At 53.6% G+C, this 15,209-nt stretch overlaps 1 protein-coding gene and 1 pseudogene across 1 annotated transcript; both read left to right on the top strand.

Annotated features, from left to right (window-relative positions):
- The window catches only part of LOC108864518 (uncharacterized protein K02A2.6-like), a 6,648-nt pseudogene extending 5,071 nt beyond the window's left edge, over positions 1-1,577 (top strand).
- Positions 1,578-3,428: 1,851 nt separating this feature from the next.
- On the top strand, positions 3,429-13,455 carry skd (mediator complex subunit skuld). The gene is made up of 11 exons (XM_029112062.1): positions 3,429-3,497; positions 5,274-6,494; positions 6,660-6,880; positions 6,965-7,560; positions 7,679-7,927; positions 8,051-8,536; positions 8,720-10,152; positions 10,296-10,723; positions 10,769-12,857; positions 13,032-13,144; positions 13,235-13,455. Exons 1-11 carry the CDS (start codon positions 3,429-3,431, stop codon positions 13,365-13,367), a joined length of 7,038 nt encoding a protein of 2,345 aa, XP_028967895.1. The 3' UTR covers positions 13,368-13,455.
- Positions 13,456-15,209: the final 1,754 nt, after the last annotated feature.

Below are 15,209 nucleotides of genomic sequence, written 5' to 3'. Positions count from 1 at the left end.
GAATTTTCCACTCTTCTGAGTATTGCGTCAATGCATTTTTTCCTATGGCTCTTCTATATACCTTCTCCTCCTACCTTCCTCTCAGTCCCCCTCCCCCTTTTCGCACTCGCAGTTCTTTTGAGAACTATAGGGTCACCCCTATGCGAGCAGCTTCACCAAAAAAAAGCACCGAGGAGCCGGTGGAGGTGGCAGCCTCTGCATCGTCCACGACTACTAAGACGAAGTCCCCGACTAACCCAGGAAGAGCCCTCGTTTTGAGTTTGTCGAGCCTGTCGAGCTTGGAATCGGAATCTCCGATTAGGAAAGTTTTCCCCACCGTATTTACGTGGCACTCACGGTTTCTCGGACCGTATGTACATGGTTCTGGTTGTCGTGGGGAAGACAGATTGGATGTCGAGCGTCGACGTCGTAGGTCGGCGGGTTCGGGTCACAGTCCATGATGAGACCCATCGCTGCGAGGGATTCTGAGAGCGTCTTGCTCCATAGGAGAGAGCTTGCCCGGATTCTCGCGTGAATCTTCCGCCGAGTCCCGCCCCGCACCCAAAGGCATAACGTGACAAAGTGGCGCCCAAAGCGGATCTCGAGCCAAGCGCCGCTCCTCGAGAATTCCATCTCCGAATTCCGTTCCACATGCGGGCTCCTCCTAGAAACGTGCGTTCTTCAGCTTGCCGCCACGGAGAATTTCGCCCCTCCTCGATGGCTTCGGTCTCGAGTTCGATTCTTTGGGGAATCTCCCGTTTTTTTCGGTGGCAATGACGCCCCTGAAACTGGTCGGAGAAATGGTCCACGGGGCGCATTACGCTGTCGAGGGACCCATCATCGCGCTCACTGCGGATTCTTCATTTATTTCTCCCAAGACTATACCTACATTTACCATTGCATGAGATGCTCTCCACAAACGACTTCATCGGTGTTGCCGTTCTCTTGTCCACAAATCATCAGGAGCATTCCGATGAACACGAATGCTCAGCAGTTGGGGATTATTGTACCGTTTCTGCCACGATAACGTCTCAACTTACTCAAATACGGCCTATCGGAAGTGGAAACACCCCCGTGGGGCCAGCCGAGGAGCGGGTAAGTGGCCAGCTAGGGAAAAGCGACGACGCGACGCCTTCTCCGTCGAGGATTCGCGTCGCGAGGCTTCCGGTCAGGAGCACTTGGTCGGAGCGAACCACAAAGGTCGGCGGCCGGGGAGAGCCTCACCGTTATAGCCATCTTGGAGCGGTCCTATTGACGGCATGTTGTGGTGCAAGGGAACCCGTGAATTCAGTCGGTATTTGTGCTGCCTTTCCGGACCGCAGCCGATCAGCGGGCTCCATGTTCGCCAGAGCACGTTTTCCCCGAGGAACGAGCTCACAAATCGTGAATAGCCGGCTCGATGTTCACACCCCTAACCATCCATTTTCGCAGCAAGCGCGCATCAGGTCGCAACATCACCGATGGTGATTGACTTGATGAATGGGAGATTCCGAGCCGAATGGAAGAGAAGTCCTTCGTACAAGCCACAGCTCGTCCGGGACCGTCCGAAGATGCGTGGTGACGATGAACATCTCCTGGACTTCGGAATAAGCCTGTGACATCTATCAACGCTCCGCTGGATGGCCCTCTCTGAGAGTTCAGGCTCGCGCTTCCCCGGAACACTGAGAAATCCTCCATCATATAGCCCATCGACGAACCCGGAGATTGTCTAACATATATCGAGCTGAGCAATATCACGGATATCCCGACTATCCCCACTATGTGGACGCCGCCTTCCGAGAGCGAGATTCCCGCGTGGGAAAAGGCTACTACTCTTCAGAAAACATCAATTTGAGAATTTCCCAAGATGAGTTCTCCCCAGAGGAAACGCCGCCGGGCGTGGAGATAAGGCGCAGCTCGCGACGGCGTCCGCATATATTCGGTTCGAATCTAAGCGATACATTTGTAGAATTCCCCGGAAAGCGTCAGCGACACCTTGGAGGGCCACTTATCGATACATGAGGAGCCCTCGGAGCCAGCCGGAGCCAGAGAACGAACCAATTCGTATAGTGGACGACTAGGAAAAAGCTTCTGCACTCGCGAAGTGAAGTGTCTTCATAGCCTCCAGCCATTGGGCCCCCGCAGTCGGGATCCCTCGAGAGAGACGGAGCATGAATAACCGATTGTTCAATCAGTCCATCAATCAATATCTGAGGGTATCCCGAGTGACAATGAAGGCTATCAATCATCACATCCTGAGTACCGCAGCGCTAATTCGAAAAATACGTCAGGAACGAAACCTCGCATGTCTGCCTCCTCTCAGCAGAGATCATCGTCGCCATCATCATCGTCTTGAGTTATCAGATAGATCCTGTGGGTCGGCGGTCGAGCCCGTCTGCAACCCAATTAAGAATTTACACCGCTGGCATCTGGAAAGAATACATGAAGTTCCCCGCAATCCGTTCCTCAGGAACGATTGTCGAGGATACCGCTCTCGCTCTTCCGCAAGGAACGCCATACCTTCGTCTCGGAAGATGGCATGTCCGTCTCCGCCGCCGCTTGGCCGTGGCCGCCCGCCGTACAGCGGTGTGTCGGAGGAACGGGACATTTCGAGAAACGGGGAGGCGGTGGAAAGTCTCGAAAATCTCCGGAGCAATCTTGTCCACTAAGGAAAAGATCTGGATTGAGTTTTAGGAAATGAATTGGAGCTCGTGGCTGAAAAGAAATCCTCGAACACTATTATTGTCAGCGAGCTTTGCTGTTCGCTTTCGCTGTGTGTGGAGTAGGCTTGATCTGACCAAGCTTTCGGAAAGGGTGGGGCGGAAAGATCCCTTGTCGCCGATTCTGAAAGGCCGAATCGAACTTCAATTTCCCACGGCTTCATTCGGATGAGCCTGATCCAGGGTCCAGATGATGCGAAGGGAAACCGCGTCTCCGATGGAACTTTTTTCTATCTACCAAATTTTTCAGCCGAGAGAGCTTCCAGCAGACGAAAATCGGCTCGCCGCGTCGGGACGGGAGAAGCAGTACCTCCTTTCACTTATGAGCATTGAACAATGCGGATAAAGGAGGTTATTTTCCCTGGAAGAGATTGCAACCCGTAAGCTGGCGGTTTCGAGTCGCAGTTTGCTTGAGAGAGGTGACGTTCCACCGTCTCTGAAAAGGGCCGTGTGTGGTTGACCCGGCCACACCACGTGATCAAAATCCAGCCAATCAGCGGCGTCCGGCAGCCATGGCGAGAATGGCAGATTCGCTGGTAGCAACTGTGGTGGTGAACAACGGGGTGCCGTAGTAGAGTGGTCGTCAGACAAGACAAGGAACGAAGAGATGTAAAAAACTTGCACGCCGCTTTGTGTATTCCGTGTGTGCTGCTGGCGTTGTATCAGAGGCGTTGCTGAGCAGTCTTGTGCTTCAGAGCGATCTCGAGCAGAGCAAGTGGACTATGTGCAGTGGCTGAGAAAACGGTAGCGATGGCCCACACGGGGCAGAGTTCCAATGGCGCGAGCCTCGAGGACTGCCACACCAACTTTTTCGCCTTGGTGAGTATTTCCCTCAGTGCGTCGAGTGGGACCGAGCCGTCGTACCCAAATATCGTTTCTTGTCCTGGTCGTCTACAAAGCTGACTTGCGATGGGAGAGACAGCAGCAGCAGAAGCAGCAGCAGCAGTAGCAGCACTGGTTGTAGTTGTAGTAGTAGCACCATCAGCAGCCGCCGCCACCACCGCAGCAGCAGCAGCAGCAGCAGAAAATCGTCGACAGCGATGACGACTTCGACAGATATCGCATGCACATCAAAGTGTACCGTAATAACAGCGTCCAAGCTCGCAATACCCGTCTTTGGTGCGAGTCGACGTGACAACTGGCCGATCGCCTCAGAGATCTCAATCGAAGTTGCAGTCAGCTCTGCTGCCGCCCAGTATCCGGCAATCTGTCACCTCTTCCGCTTGCGTGCGGCGACGGCGGTCATGGCGTTCCCGGGCCTGACGTGTGAATGAAGACGCTCTCCGGGGAGTTTTGCGCCATGCCCGCCGCTCGAGACTCGACTTCCTAGTCCTAAACGGGGTCGGTCCACGGCTGGAACCGCTGCAGGCGTCTCCGACACCGGTCTGGTCTCTTCTCGGTCGATCGGTTGCCGGAATTCCCATTTTGTCGCTGTCCCATCATTCCTCTGTGTCAATCGTGATGCTCACGTACATGCATCTTCATCTGATTTCCCCCGGAATGAGATGTCCTACCGATGCTCCTTTGCTCGTTGCTCGGTTCTCGAAAGTCGGCGACTTCGCTCGCGAGTCGAGCCGACATGTCCCCTGCCTACCTCGTCACCGACTGAGCGTTCTTCTGCGTACCCCGCGCTCAGGAAATTTTATTCCCGATGAACGAGAGGTGCCAGAATACGTCAATGAGAGCATTGCGAGTGATCTAGTGCGAGCATCGAAGATGTCCGGCTGAAGGGGAGCGTGTGCTGCAGCGCTGGAACGCCGGTTGATGCCCTCGTCCGCAAGTTCGGTCGGATTGTGGTCTGACGGAAGGCATGAGATCGCTCTCGATCGCTCAGCGTCGCCCTCGATCCCACACGACGAAAATCTGTCTGACCTCCGCAAAGTGCACGAGCGTGTTGAACGGGGTCTATCATGGCTCAATCACCGGCTGGATCTCGAACTGGGCGACCGTCAGGTCTGAGGTATCTCCCGATCATACGGAAGAGAGGAAAGTGGATACTACGCTGGAATAATGGATATCAAGGGGAACGAGTATTCCCAGCTTCTGACGCAAGAATGGGCAGAGACAGTGAGGCACGCTGATCACCGCCGGAACGCCGCTCGCTTCCCCGGCCGCGGGAGAACTCCACCGACGTTATTGTCGTCGGGTCAACGAACCCTCAAAGTCGGCAAGAAGTCCACAGTCACAGAGAAGACGGATGGACAGACAGGTTCACAGATGAGTCCCCTAGAAGACTTGAAAATCATCTGGGGAGAGTTTTCTCGCACGGAAACCGTTCCACAGGAGACGCTCCCTGAAACGCAGGAAGCTCATCGGGGATGGCGATGACGGTCGGAGGGAAGAAATCGCAACGGATCAGCTCGTGATCCCGTTCGCCGGATAAATACAATTCAGCCTTTCCCTCCACTTCGACTCGATCATAGCACTAGGAAGCTTTAATTATTATTCTTACTATCATCATGATGTATAAATCTCATATATATGAAAACATATATACCCACATGCGTACACGGCTCATGTGGGCCCAATCATGCCCGACGACTCCGTGAGCTCGAGCGATACCAAACTCACCGACCTGATCTTGACTCCTTGCAGGCGGACCTCAACGGCATCAAATGGCGAAGATTCACTTCGAGCAGTCCAGCAACTTTGGCGCCATTAGAAGATGCGGTTTTGAGTTCTTATGCGAAGTGTCTCTCGCACGGTCTTCTATGCGCCTGGCGTCGTGTGGCACGAAGTGACCATGCCGGACTCTTATTGGATCCCCCACCAATGGGAGCTCCCGGTCAGCTTGCTAAGGAACTGTGGCTGTTCTGGTGTGGGGACGAGCCGGACACCAACGGTCTGCTCGCCTCTCACCTTGTAGATCTCGAAAACGGCTCTTGGGAAAATGGACTTTCGTACGAGACCAGGAATCTACTGTTCAAGGCTTTGCACAACCTCGTTCAACGATGTCTTCTGCAGCAAGGCTTCGTTCGACTCGGACGATGGTTCCTGCAACCCACGGAATGGCCCCATCACCTCGGACGAACAGGGGGCAACAGGAGCGAAAATAAACAGAACCAAAGTCCGGCGGGTGCTCGGTCGTCGGTGCCATTGCAAATCACTTTCGCGTTCAATTTCTTCGTTCACGGAGATTCGACCGTATGTGTTGGAGTCGATGTGCGACAGCATCCCGCGATTTTCCGTCTGACGCGGCAGCATATTGCGGCGGCCCAGCAGCAGAACGGTGGCAACAATAAGGTGATTTTGTGTCCGTTTGGCTTGCAAGGCACCTTGACGGGGACCAGCAGCAAAGAAACAGATTCGAGCACCCTCCTGAACGAATGGAAGGAGTTCTTCCCCTTCCCCAAGGACCTCATCAGCAATCATGGTACTAATGAAAACTGTCCACCGCCACCACCTCCAGCATCGTCGACAGCGAGCCATGGAGCGTCAGCCGGCGAGTCCCAAGCGGGTCCCGCCGGAGTGGGTCACATTCCTGTCATGGTGCATGTTCAAGTTGGTTCTGTCCGGATGAGATATCCGTCAGCGTACGTGTTTGTCACAGAATCTGACGAGTTAGCGGCTCAGGCAGCGGCTCCTTCGAGTCATTCACACGTCGTCCCGATGCCATCTCAGGCTCAATCTGCGCACAAGTCTCTGCAAAATAGTGTGTCGTCACATCGTAGCATTCTGAGCGCTGTTTTGGCTTCGAAAGACAAGCAAGACCAAGTAGCAGTAGACGAGCGAGCTGGTCAGCAGAGACTTGCGCTGAAGGCATTGAAAGAAGAAAACCATCATGTGTCCTCAGCCGCCGCATCGAGACTACCGACGGTCGCAGCGGCGGCCGCGGCGGCATCGATGACGACATCCTCGACGACGACGCCGCCGACGACGATGACAACAGCGGCGACGACGACATCCTCGACGACAACAACAACAACGGCAGCAGCGACCTGTAAACAAACTTATTCGAGTGGTTTGCGACCTTCGTCGAAGGCGATTCGCAGCAGAGCATGGGTGGACGCCACAACCACGATCGGTGGAGTGGGACAGTCGGAAGACAGCGTTTGGCAACTGAGGGAAGTTTCCTGCGCACAAGCTACATGCGTCTGCTTCCGATGTGTTCAGAACGGTCGCCGGGAGGACCGTGAGCGAAGAAAAGACCCGTCGATGAAGTTGCCGTCGCTGAAGCCCGGTGCTTCGGGAAATTTCCACAAGTGAGTAGAATTTCTTCGGTGAATCCGAAATCGTACGCTGGTGCGTTGAGACCTCTCCTTAAAAAATCTCTCCTTCCCTTCTAGGCGGCGGTCCACACACGACATACCATCAGCGCTTGACAGTATATTATCAGCACGCCTAGGTCTCAATAATGGAGCCGCGAGTTTGGATTTCGGAGACAAAATGGGACCGCCTTCGAGCCAATTGCCGGTCCCTTCGGTCGAGCCGATGTCCGTGACGACCTCCATGCCCCCATCTGTGGATCCTCCTTCGGGTGGGGATCGCTTAGGACTACTTTCACCTCATTCGAACCTTATTCCGCCGCATTTAGGCTCCGCGCTCGGCCAAGCTACCCCTAAGCAAGAACCCGGCACTTCGGGCCCGAATGATCCGATCGGTGGCCAGCAGCTGCCACCGGGACATTCTCCGGTCTCGACTCCCGATAACACCCGACCCCTCAACACGCTCTCACCAACGACAGACGAAGGAGGGGGAGGCGGCGTGCATCCAGTTCACATTAAGCAAGAAGTGATCACATCAGCGCCTCCGAGCGTGGCCGGCGCGGATTGCTCGACGCCGTCGACGCACGACGGCAAGGGTCAGGCCGAACAGCGACCCGATCAGGCCGCTCCGTCCTCGGCTCAGGCGTCGAACCAGCAAACTTCCAAAAAATCCTCAGGTGAGAACTCGTGGTTCTAGTTCAGATCGTTATTCGCTCGTTGCTCGGTCTCGTTCGCCACTTATCTGATCTGTGATAATGACTGTGATTCGGCTTGACAATAATTTTATCGACGCAGGTTTCAAACGACCAATATTGCCGTGGGTCGCTCATGAAGACGATGTGTTCTCATCCGCTGGTGCGGACTCCGCATTGTACGATTACTCAGACGTGTCTACTGCCCTAGTTTGGGACGCTCCACCTCCTGCGAAACGAAGATTCCCCTTGCGTTTCCGTTCATATTTAGCTCCGAACAACGATAGCCTCTACGGGAGTACGAATCATCCTTCTCAACAATATTGCCAGCAACAGAGCGAAGAGAATCTAGGTGAGAATCTAGACTGATCTCCCCGCTCGATATATACATCCATCCGTCCGTCCGTCTGTGTGTATGCCCGTCTGTCGGTTCGCGGGTCCCCGATGCTCGCCTAAGAGAGAATTTCAACTCCAGGTATCCTCAGTCAAGGAAGAGATCGCGAAGGCGGCGCCGCGTTCAAGACGGAACAGACTGTTGACGAGAGCATACAAGGTGTCGTCAGTCCTTCGGAGGTCACGAGTGCCGCGCTGACGCCCATGTCCAGTGGTCCTCACTCAAACAATCCGCCGACCCCTCGTCAGCAGCAGCAGCAGCAACTGCTCCAGAATCAGCATCCGCTACAACTCCAACAACACCCTCATAGTACGTTCACCCGAGTCGAAGATCTCAAAGCGACCGAAGTCGATCTGGACATTTTCGAGATGTCGTCGTCGAGTGGTGGCAGCTCTCACGACATCAGCAACGACGGGCTCTTCCATGCACCTAATGGAAAACCAGCTACTCCTCAACACGGAAGTACTGAAGACATCCATCGGAAAACCGCCGGTCTCATGGAGCTCACGACAATGTACCCGACTCCCCCATCTCAGGAACACAACACGGCTCCATCGCCTTGCAACGGTGAGTAGCACGACTCCGTGGGCCGATCAAATTAGTACTCCGACAGGCGACGGTCGACGGCCACTCCGACCCTGCACGATACACGCTCGATCCGGAATACGGTCTCATAGCGTGTCAATCATGGATCGCACTCACTCACTCCCTCACTCATCCACTCACTCGCTCGCTCCATCTGATTTACAGGGCCCGGAACTCCAGCCCCTCACGTCGGTGTCGAAGAAGAGCCTCTGGCCAGGTTTCCCAGGCTGTTGGAGAACTCCGAGATCTCGGCGGTGCATCGACCGAACGCGATCAACAAACTCGTTTCCTCGGTCATTTATGCTCCGGTTTCGCCGTTGCCGTCATCGTTACAACCATCGCTCAAGGTTCCTACTGACTGCGTGTATAAATTGTCATGGCAGTCTCGGGTCGGTGGAGGCGGTCCTAATCGTCAGAAGCAGAACAATTCATCGTCGAGCGGCGCTGCTCCTGCGACATCCACCGCTACCGGTCGAGATGCCGGAAGCTCGCTCGCCGCCACTGCTGCCCAAAGACGCTTGCACGGTGATCGGGATCTTCCGCTGCGACCGAATTCGGCTATCAACGGCAACATGCAGCCGCAGCAGCAGAGGGGCTGGAATAATGCGGACGGCATGAACCGTCCCGCTCCTCCGTATCCGCTTGGCTCGCCGGGATACGGCACGGCCGCCTCCGTCAACAGTAACATGATGTCCCCCGTTGCCGGCATCATGACTCCTCACCACACGTTCGGGGCGTCGAGACCGTCGTCAGTCGAACCCTACCACGGCAACTCGGGACCTCCATCGGTTGTCAGAGAACAGAGTCAGCCCGAGGTTTCGAGTCTGCTCGTGAATCTGTTCTTGTCGGATACGATGCTCGATGTATTTCGTGACCATAACTTTACCTCGTGCACGATCTGCGTGTGCAATATGAACATCAAAGGGGCAGACGTTCCGCTCTATTTGCCATGTCAAGTTCTATCGGGGCCCGCATTAATCGGTTTTGATGACGCACAATTCAAATGCTCTTGTGGATTCAGCGCTGTGACCAATCGCCATCTGAGCTATCAAGCGGGTTTGTTTTACGAAGATGAAGTAGAGATTACCGGTATGCCGTACGAGGCGCCACCCCCCAAAGTGAAGTTCGGTCAGAAGCAAAACAAGGAACAAGCGATGCTGGCAGAGAAGCGTCTGATCGACTACGTGCAGCTGCAGTGTCTCGGGATGATGGAATCTCCTTACTCGGTATTGGCGAACGTAACCAATTTCGCGATCGAGCTCGCCTCGAAGACTCCGAAAAGTCCTCCGCCCATGAACACGGTGGCTAGCAAGGTTTTCCGCAAAGACAGTCCTCTGCAAAGCGTTCAGCAGCTGACCGACAGTTGCCAAATCACCGCCATGGCCATAGAGGCTGTGCTGGTAGGAGGACCTGCCGCCCTCACGCAATCTGTAAATCAGTGGTACAATCGTCAGCCAATGGACGAGGCTTCGAAACTGTCGCTGTTGCATCGCTGGGCTTTCCTCCAGGTCGCAACGCCCCCCAATCATTCCACTGTCGTTAAACTCCTCCGGAGCCTCCAGCCAATTCTCCAGGATGGAGTGCACAACCAGCGAAAGGTACCAGTTGTCTGCTATTAAGATTATCCCGGAGAGACCCCCTGTCGATGGGGTCGAACTGACATAACTCTAATCCACGGAGCCTCTGTCCGGTCCCGAAATTTCGTCCGTCGCTAACTTTTGTCTCGTTCGATCGATTTCAGGCACAGAAAGGCCCGTCGCAAAACATGTGGGAGGTGACCTATCGAGTTCTAGGACCACTCACCTGGCGACAGTTCCACCGTCTGGCTGGCAGGGGCACTGAGGACCAATGCGAACCGCAGCCCATACCGTCGCTCCTCGTCGGTTTCGAGAAGGACTGGCTCTCATTATCTCCGTTCGCACTGAAGTACTGGGACAAACTCCTCCTCGAGCCGTACGCATCGCCCAGAGATGTGGTGTACATCGTTGTGTGTCCCGATTCAGATGCTCCGATGCCGCACATAAAAGCTTTCTTCCGCGACTTGAGCTGTATCTACGAGTCGTATAACTTGGGTAAACACTGCGCGATGAGCAAATCGTTCCGAGACGGCATCCTCAAGGTCGGTCGCAACAGCCTCGACCGAAAGACGCCGCCGGGGAACGACGAGACGTCAACAGGAGCCAATGGGGTCAGCAATGGTCCGAATCCTTCGAGCCCGGCCGATGATTGGTTCACAGAGGTGTTGAACCAAATGGCCGGGGCTGATGATTCCAAGAGGAGACATCTAGCTGTTCGACTGAAACTGTACGCACAAATATGCCGTCATCATCTGGCGCCGCACCTCGCTGCCCAGCAGCTTGACAAAAGTATTCTGGATCCTCCGCTGCAAGCGCAGGCACCCAAATGTCAGCAACCGGCAGCTTCTCCCCGCGCACCAGCCACGCCGGACAACCCAGCTTCGGTGGGCTCGCAGCTTGACAAATCGTCAATGGTGGGCACGCCGACCAAGGACGACTCCGGCCAAGAAACCAGTGCGAACAACATCGCCCTAAACCCAGAACAAATGGCCCCAGGTCAGGCCGAGGTTCCCGGAAACAGTCCCCATGCGATGATGCAATCCCTGCAGAGTGGGTTGAATGTCGATGACAGCTCGGAACCCAATAATACTCCTATGATTGTAGTCTACGTCGTCGACCCCTTCACGTACACGAACAACTCGGACGGCGAAATGCTGAAGACATCGATGATAGCCCTCTATCACTGCTACCAGCAAATGCTGAAGACGCTACCGAACGAGATTCGACATAACATCCAATTGCAAGTTGTGCCGCTTGACTCGATTCTGGCCGTTGAGCAGTGCTGTAGTCCTTCGAAGAAGCATGATCAACTCACACAAATGGCCCTTTCCGTCTACTATCAGAGTGGGCCTGTTCTTCCGCCGGCTATCCCTCCAGGGCAAGTGAAGAGCTTAACTGGCATGGGGCCTGCAGCGTCTCAGGACAGATTCATCAAGGAGAAAATGCGGAATCTCGCTGCTCCCGCCGGTCAATCTGCTGTCCAAGGAACGCAGGTGACTAGAAACAACGGATCCGCGGCCGCCGCCCCCGCTGCCGGCCCTGCTTGTGGTGTGGGTGGCGGTTCCTCGTCCGCTGTCCCTCCGGAAAACGACGTCAAGACATGGAATCCACCCTTCATTCTAGCCCCCATGAAAGATAAGCAAACTGAGCTTGGCGAGATGTTCGGCGATCATCGGGAGCGCTCGTCGATTCTGTACTGTTCCTATTGTCTCTCGGAGGACCAGCGATGGCTTCTCGCCAGTGTGACCAATGAAAAAGGAGATCTTCTCCGTAACGCCTCAATCAATATCGAAATCCCGAATCGGACGCGACGCAAGAAGGCGTCCGCGCGGCTCGTTGGACTCAACAAATTGATGGCATTCGTGCTGAACGTCATCTCGAACCACGGCGTTCGGCCATGGAGACTTGTGATTGGTCGCCTCGGCCGAATCGGTCACGGTGAACTCAAAGAATGGGCTCAGCTGTTGTCGCGAAAGTCGTTGTTGAGATACTCCAGATACCTCCGTGAAGAATGTCAGCAGTGTGGCGTTCTGACCTCTCCGCTGGACGTGCCGTGCATCCTGAGTGCATGTTTGGTCTCGCTCGAAGCGGACACCTGCCTCCAAGTGTTCGCCGATCAATACACTCCCGAGGAGCGGATCTCCACCAACGCTCAGAGGTGCGAGTTGTCTACTCCTCAAGACGCCACCTGTACGCACATTCTAGTGTTTCCAACATCCGCGACAGCCCAAAGCTCGCAAGCGACGTTCAATCATTTCGGCCACGATCCTGGCATCGAGATCGGGGAGGACGACGAGTTCTTCAACTCGATCAGACAGGACATCGAAGGGGGAGAAAATTTCGACGACATGATATTCAATCTCGACTCGTCACCCGAGGGGGTCGGCGCAGGCGGCGATGAAAACGCGACAGGTCGCTCGAAGAGTCCGAACAACGATCCGATCATGGCCAGTATCATGATGGGGGGATCGACGGGAGGCATGCTGAACGGACCCCCGGGCTCTATGACCATGGGCAGTAATCCGGCAGCAATCGGCAATGTCAATAATCCTGCGGGTCGCAGTGGACACGGCGAGTTCCTCCTCGGTGGGGAGGAGCCGATGCAACTTCTACAACAGCCTCTGGCACTCGGGTATTTCGTGTCAACTGCTCCCGCGGGTAATCTGCCGAAGTGGTTCTGGTCGTCGTGTCCTCAGCTCGAGAGTGCCAGTCCAGTTTTCCTCAAGGTGAGTCTCGCAGAGATTTCAAAGCCCCTTTAATTCGAAATACGATTCGATGCTCTCGCGGCTGAGACGAAATTAGGAAAGGAAGTCGTATCGGCCCCGGTTGGCATTCCACCCGTTTTTTCGACAACATTTCTCTCGGTCCCTTCCGTAACGTGAGAATACCTCTTTCCTCAGAGTGCTCTGTTACTCCATTCGTCGATGATCCATCAAAATCAAGATGACATTTTGCATGGGAACCAAAGGAACGGACATCCTCTAGATTCGAATCTCACCACGGATGTTTTACGGTAAGCGAGAGGCTGGAACAAATCGGAATGCTGAGCACTTGAATCGACTCCGTTCGGGTGATGATGGTCAAATGTTTGCTTCGATTACAGTTATGTTCTCGAGGGATACAACGCACTTTCATGGCTTCAACTCAGCCCGACGACTCATGACCGGAGTTCGTGTTTACCGGTTCACGTTCAGAATCTTCTACGGTTGTATCATGCCTTACACGCTCTCATCTAGAGAAAGTCTGTTAGAAGTGATTTGAAAAGTTGACTGTTGATTGATATACATCGCGTGGAGGAAAGATCGATGTGAGTCTGCAACTCAGCGGAAGAACTTAATTTTGATTTAGTCAATCCCAGATCATGGGCCCCAGTAATATACAAACCAACATCCGACCGAATTGAACCTTGTGACCTTCATTTATGCTCGTCCACTACGAAAATCCCACGAGCGCTCTCCTATGCAGTCGCGGACGACGCCCCGTCAAAGCTTCGACAACATGAGTGACATGAGGCAATGATGACAGATGACGATGACTACTACGGCAACGACTGCAACAACAACTACATCAGCGATGGCAGCGGACACAATACCGACAACTGTTTTGTAAATAAGATATTTATTTCACTCTCCGAGAGTCCTTTTGCGGGAAAGAACGCGTCAACGTTGGCAAGAAAAAATCGATCACAACAACCAACGACAAAACAAACCGACGAACAATATCTAGGCACACTTTGGTCTCCTATTATCTGTATTGTCTCGTCAATCTATATTGTAGATGACACTGCGATGATTATAAGGATTAGGAAATGATGACAATAATATCATTGATGATAATAATAGTCATTATTATTAGCGTCAAGGGCAGAATGATCACGATTATTATAACGATTATATTATTATTGTATTTGTATAATTTCCGAGAATTACGAACAGTGCTCCAAAATTCTTTGGCTGCTGCTACGATCAAGAACCGATCAACAACTCCTTTAGAGGTGGTGACAACAACACACACTTAAACTTCGCAGGAACATCCTTTATTCAGGGCGAGAATAATGGAATCGGCAACGTCATCTTCAGCTAGTATCACTCATTTCTACCACTATTATTGCTAGTGACACCGAGAAAACCACTTGAGAAACTCCTATGATGTGTCTCGTCGAACTCGCAAGCCTTGCGACATACACAACATCCACGAAGACATGAAGAGCAAAACCCAAACTACTGTAAATTGTAAATAGATCAATTGTAAATCTATGTAACGGTCGAATAAGACAGGTGCGATATCCGAGTCAAGCAAACAGAGACCGAGATGTAATAGAACGAAGAACCGACAACGATAGTTTTTTCCATTTCCATACAGAATATATCTCTCATGAATAAATCCATACCTTATATAATCGGACTGGACCGGGATCCATGCTTCGCACAGAGAAAGCTCATTTCCTCGCCCTCATCTCGATGAAATGAGTGACGTTCATCACTGTCTCCTCTGAGCTCAATCAGGTTCTCCTCCTTGACCTCAGAGATCGGAGCGATACTCTGACATAGCGTCGGCGGTGAGAATTCGGCGAGCCTTCTTTCATAGTGTCCATGTAGCTTCATCCTGGCTGACGGGGTCGAGCGTGCTCGGAGCTGCCTCAAGGTTGAAGTCGAAACCCACAAGATTCGCCTTGCGTCGGAAGATTTGCCTCGAGATTTGGGCATCCGAAGTAAAGTCTAGGGAGTGAAGTCCACGGAGTTGATTCCTCGATATGAGACCCACGGAGTGGAGTTCCGCCGACGAGGTGCTCGACCCTCGACCCGCCAAACCTCTGAGCAACCATCTCGTTTGTCTCTTAGGCCACGATCGAATGTACGAGCAGCACGGGATCGATTCTCTTCGGTCACAGCTTCGACGAGTAAATGAGATCTTCCCGCTATCTCGGAGTGCGAGAAAAATTCACAAACGTGGCTCATTGGTCGAAGGTGAGTAGCAAGAACGTGACCGCTCAAGTCGTCGGAGCATCGGTCATATGTTTTTGCGTCAGCCCTCAAAATCCCGAACGATTGGTCGTACGCCTCGATTTCATATCTCTG

The sequence above is a fragment of the Galendromus occidentalis genome, unplaced genomic scaffold, assembly GCF_000255335.2.
Source record: "Galendromus occidentalis unplaced genomic scaffold, Mocc_1.1 scf7180000077483, whole genome shotgun sequence".
In the NCBI taxonomy this organism is placed as follows: Eukaryota; Metazoa; Arthropoda; class Arachnida; order Mesostigmata; family Phytoseiidae; genus Galendromus; species Galendromus occidentalis.
The sequence above is the reverse complement of the archived record's forward strand: the minus strand, read 5'-3'. Positions and strand labels throughout refer to the sequence as shown.

Coding starts and splice junctions, on each gene's coding strand:
- skd (XM_029112062.1), top strand. CDS start 3,429: ATGGCCCACACGGGGCAGAGTTCCAATGGCGCGAGCCTCGAGGACTGC. Junction 7,561..7,678: donor AACTTCCAAAAAATCCTCAG/GTGAGAACTCGT, acceptor TTATCGACGCAG/GTTTCAAACGACCAATATTG. Junction 7,928..8,050: donor ACAGAGCGAAGAGAATCTAG/GTGAGAATCTAG, acceptor TTTCAACTCCAG/GTATCCTCAGTCAAGGAAGA.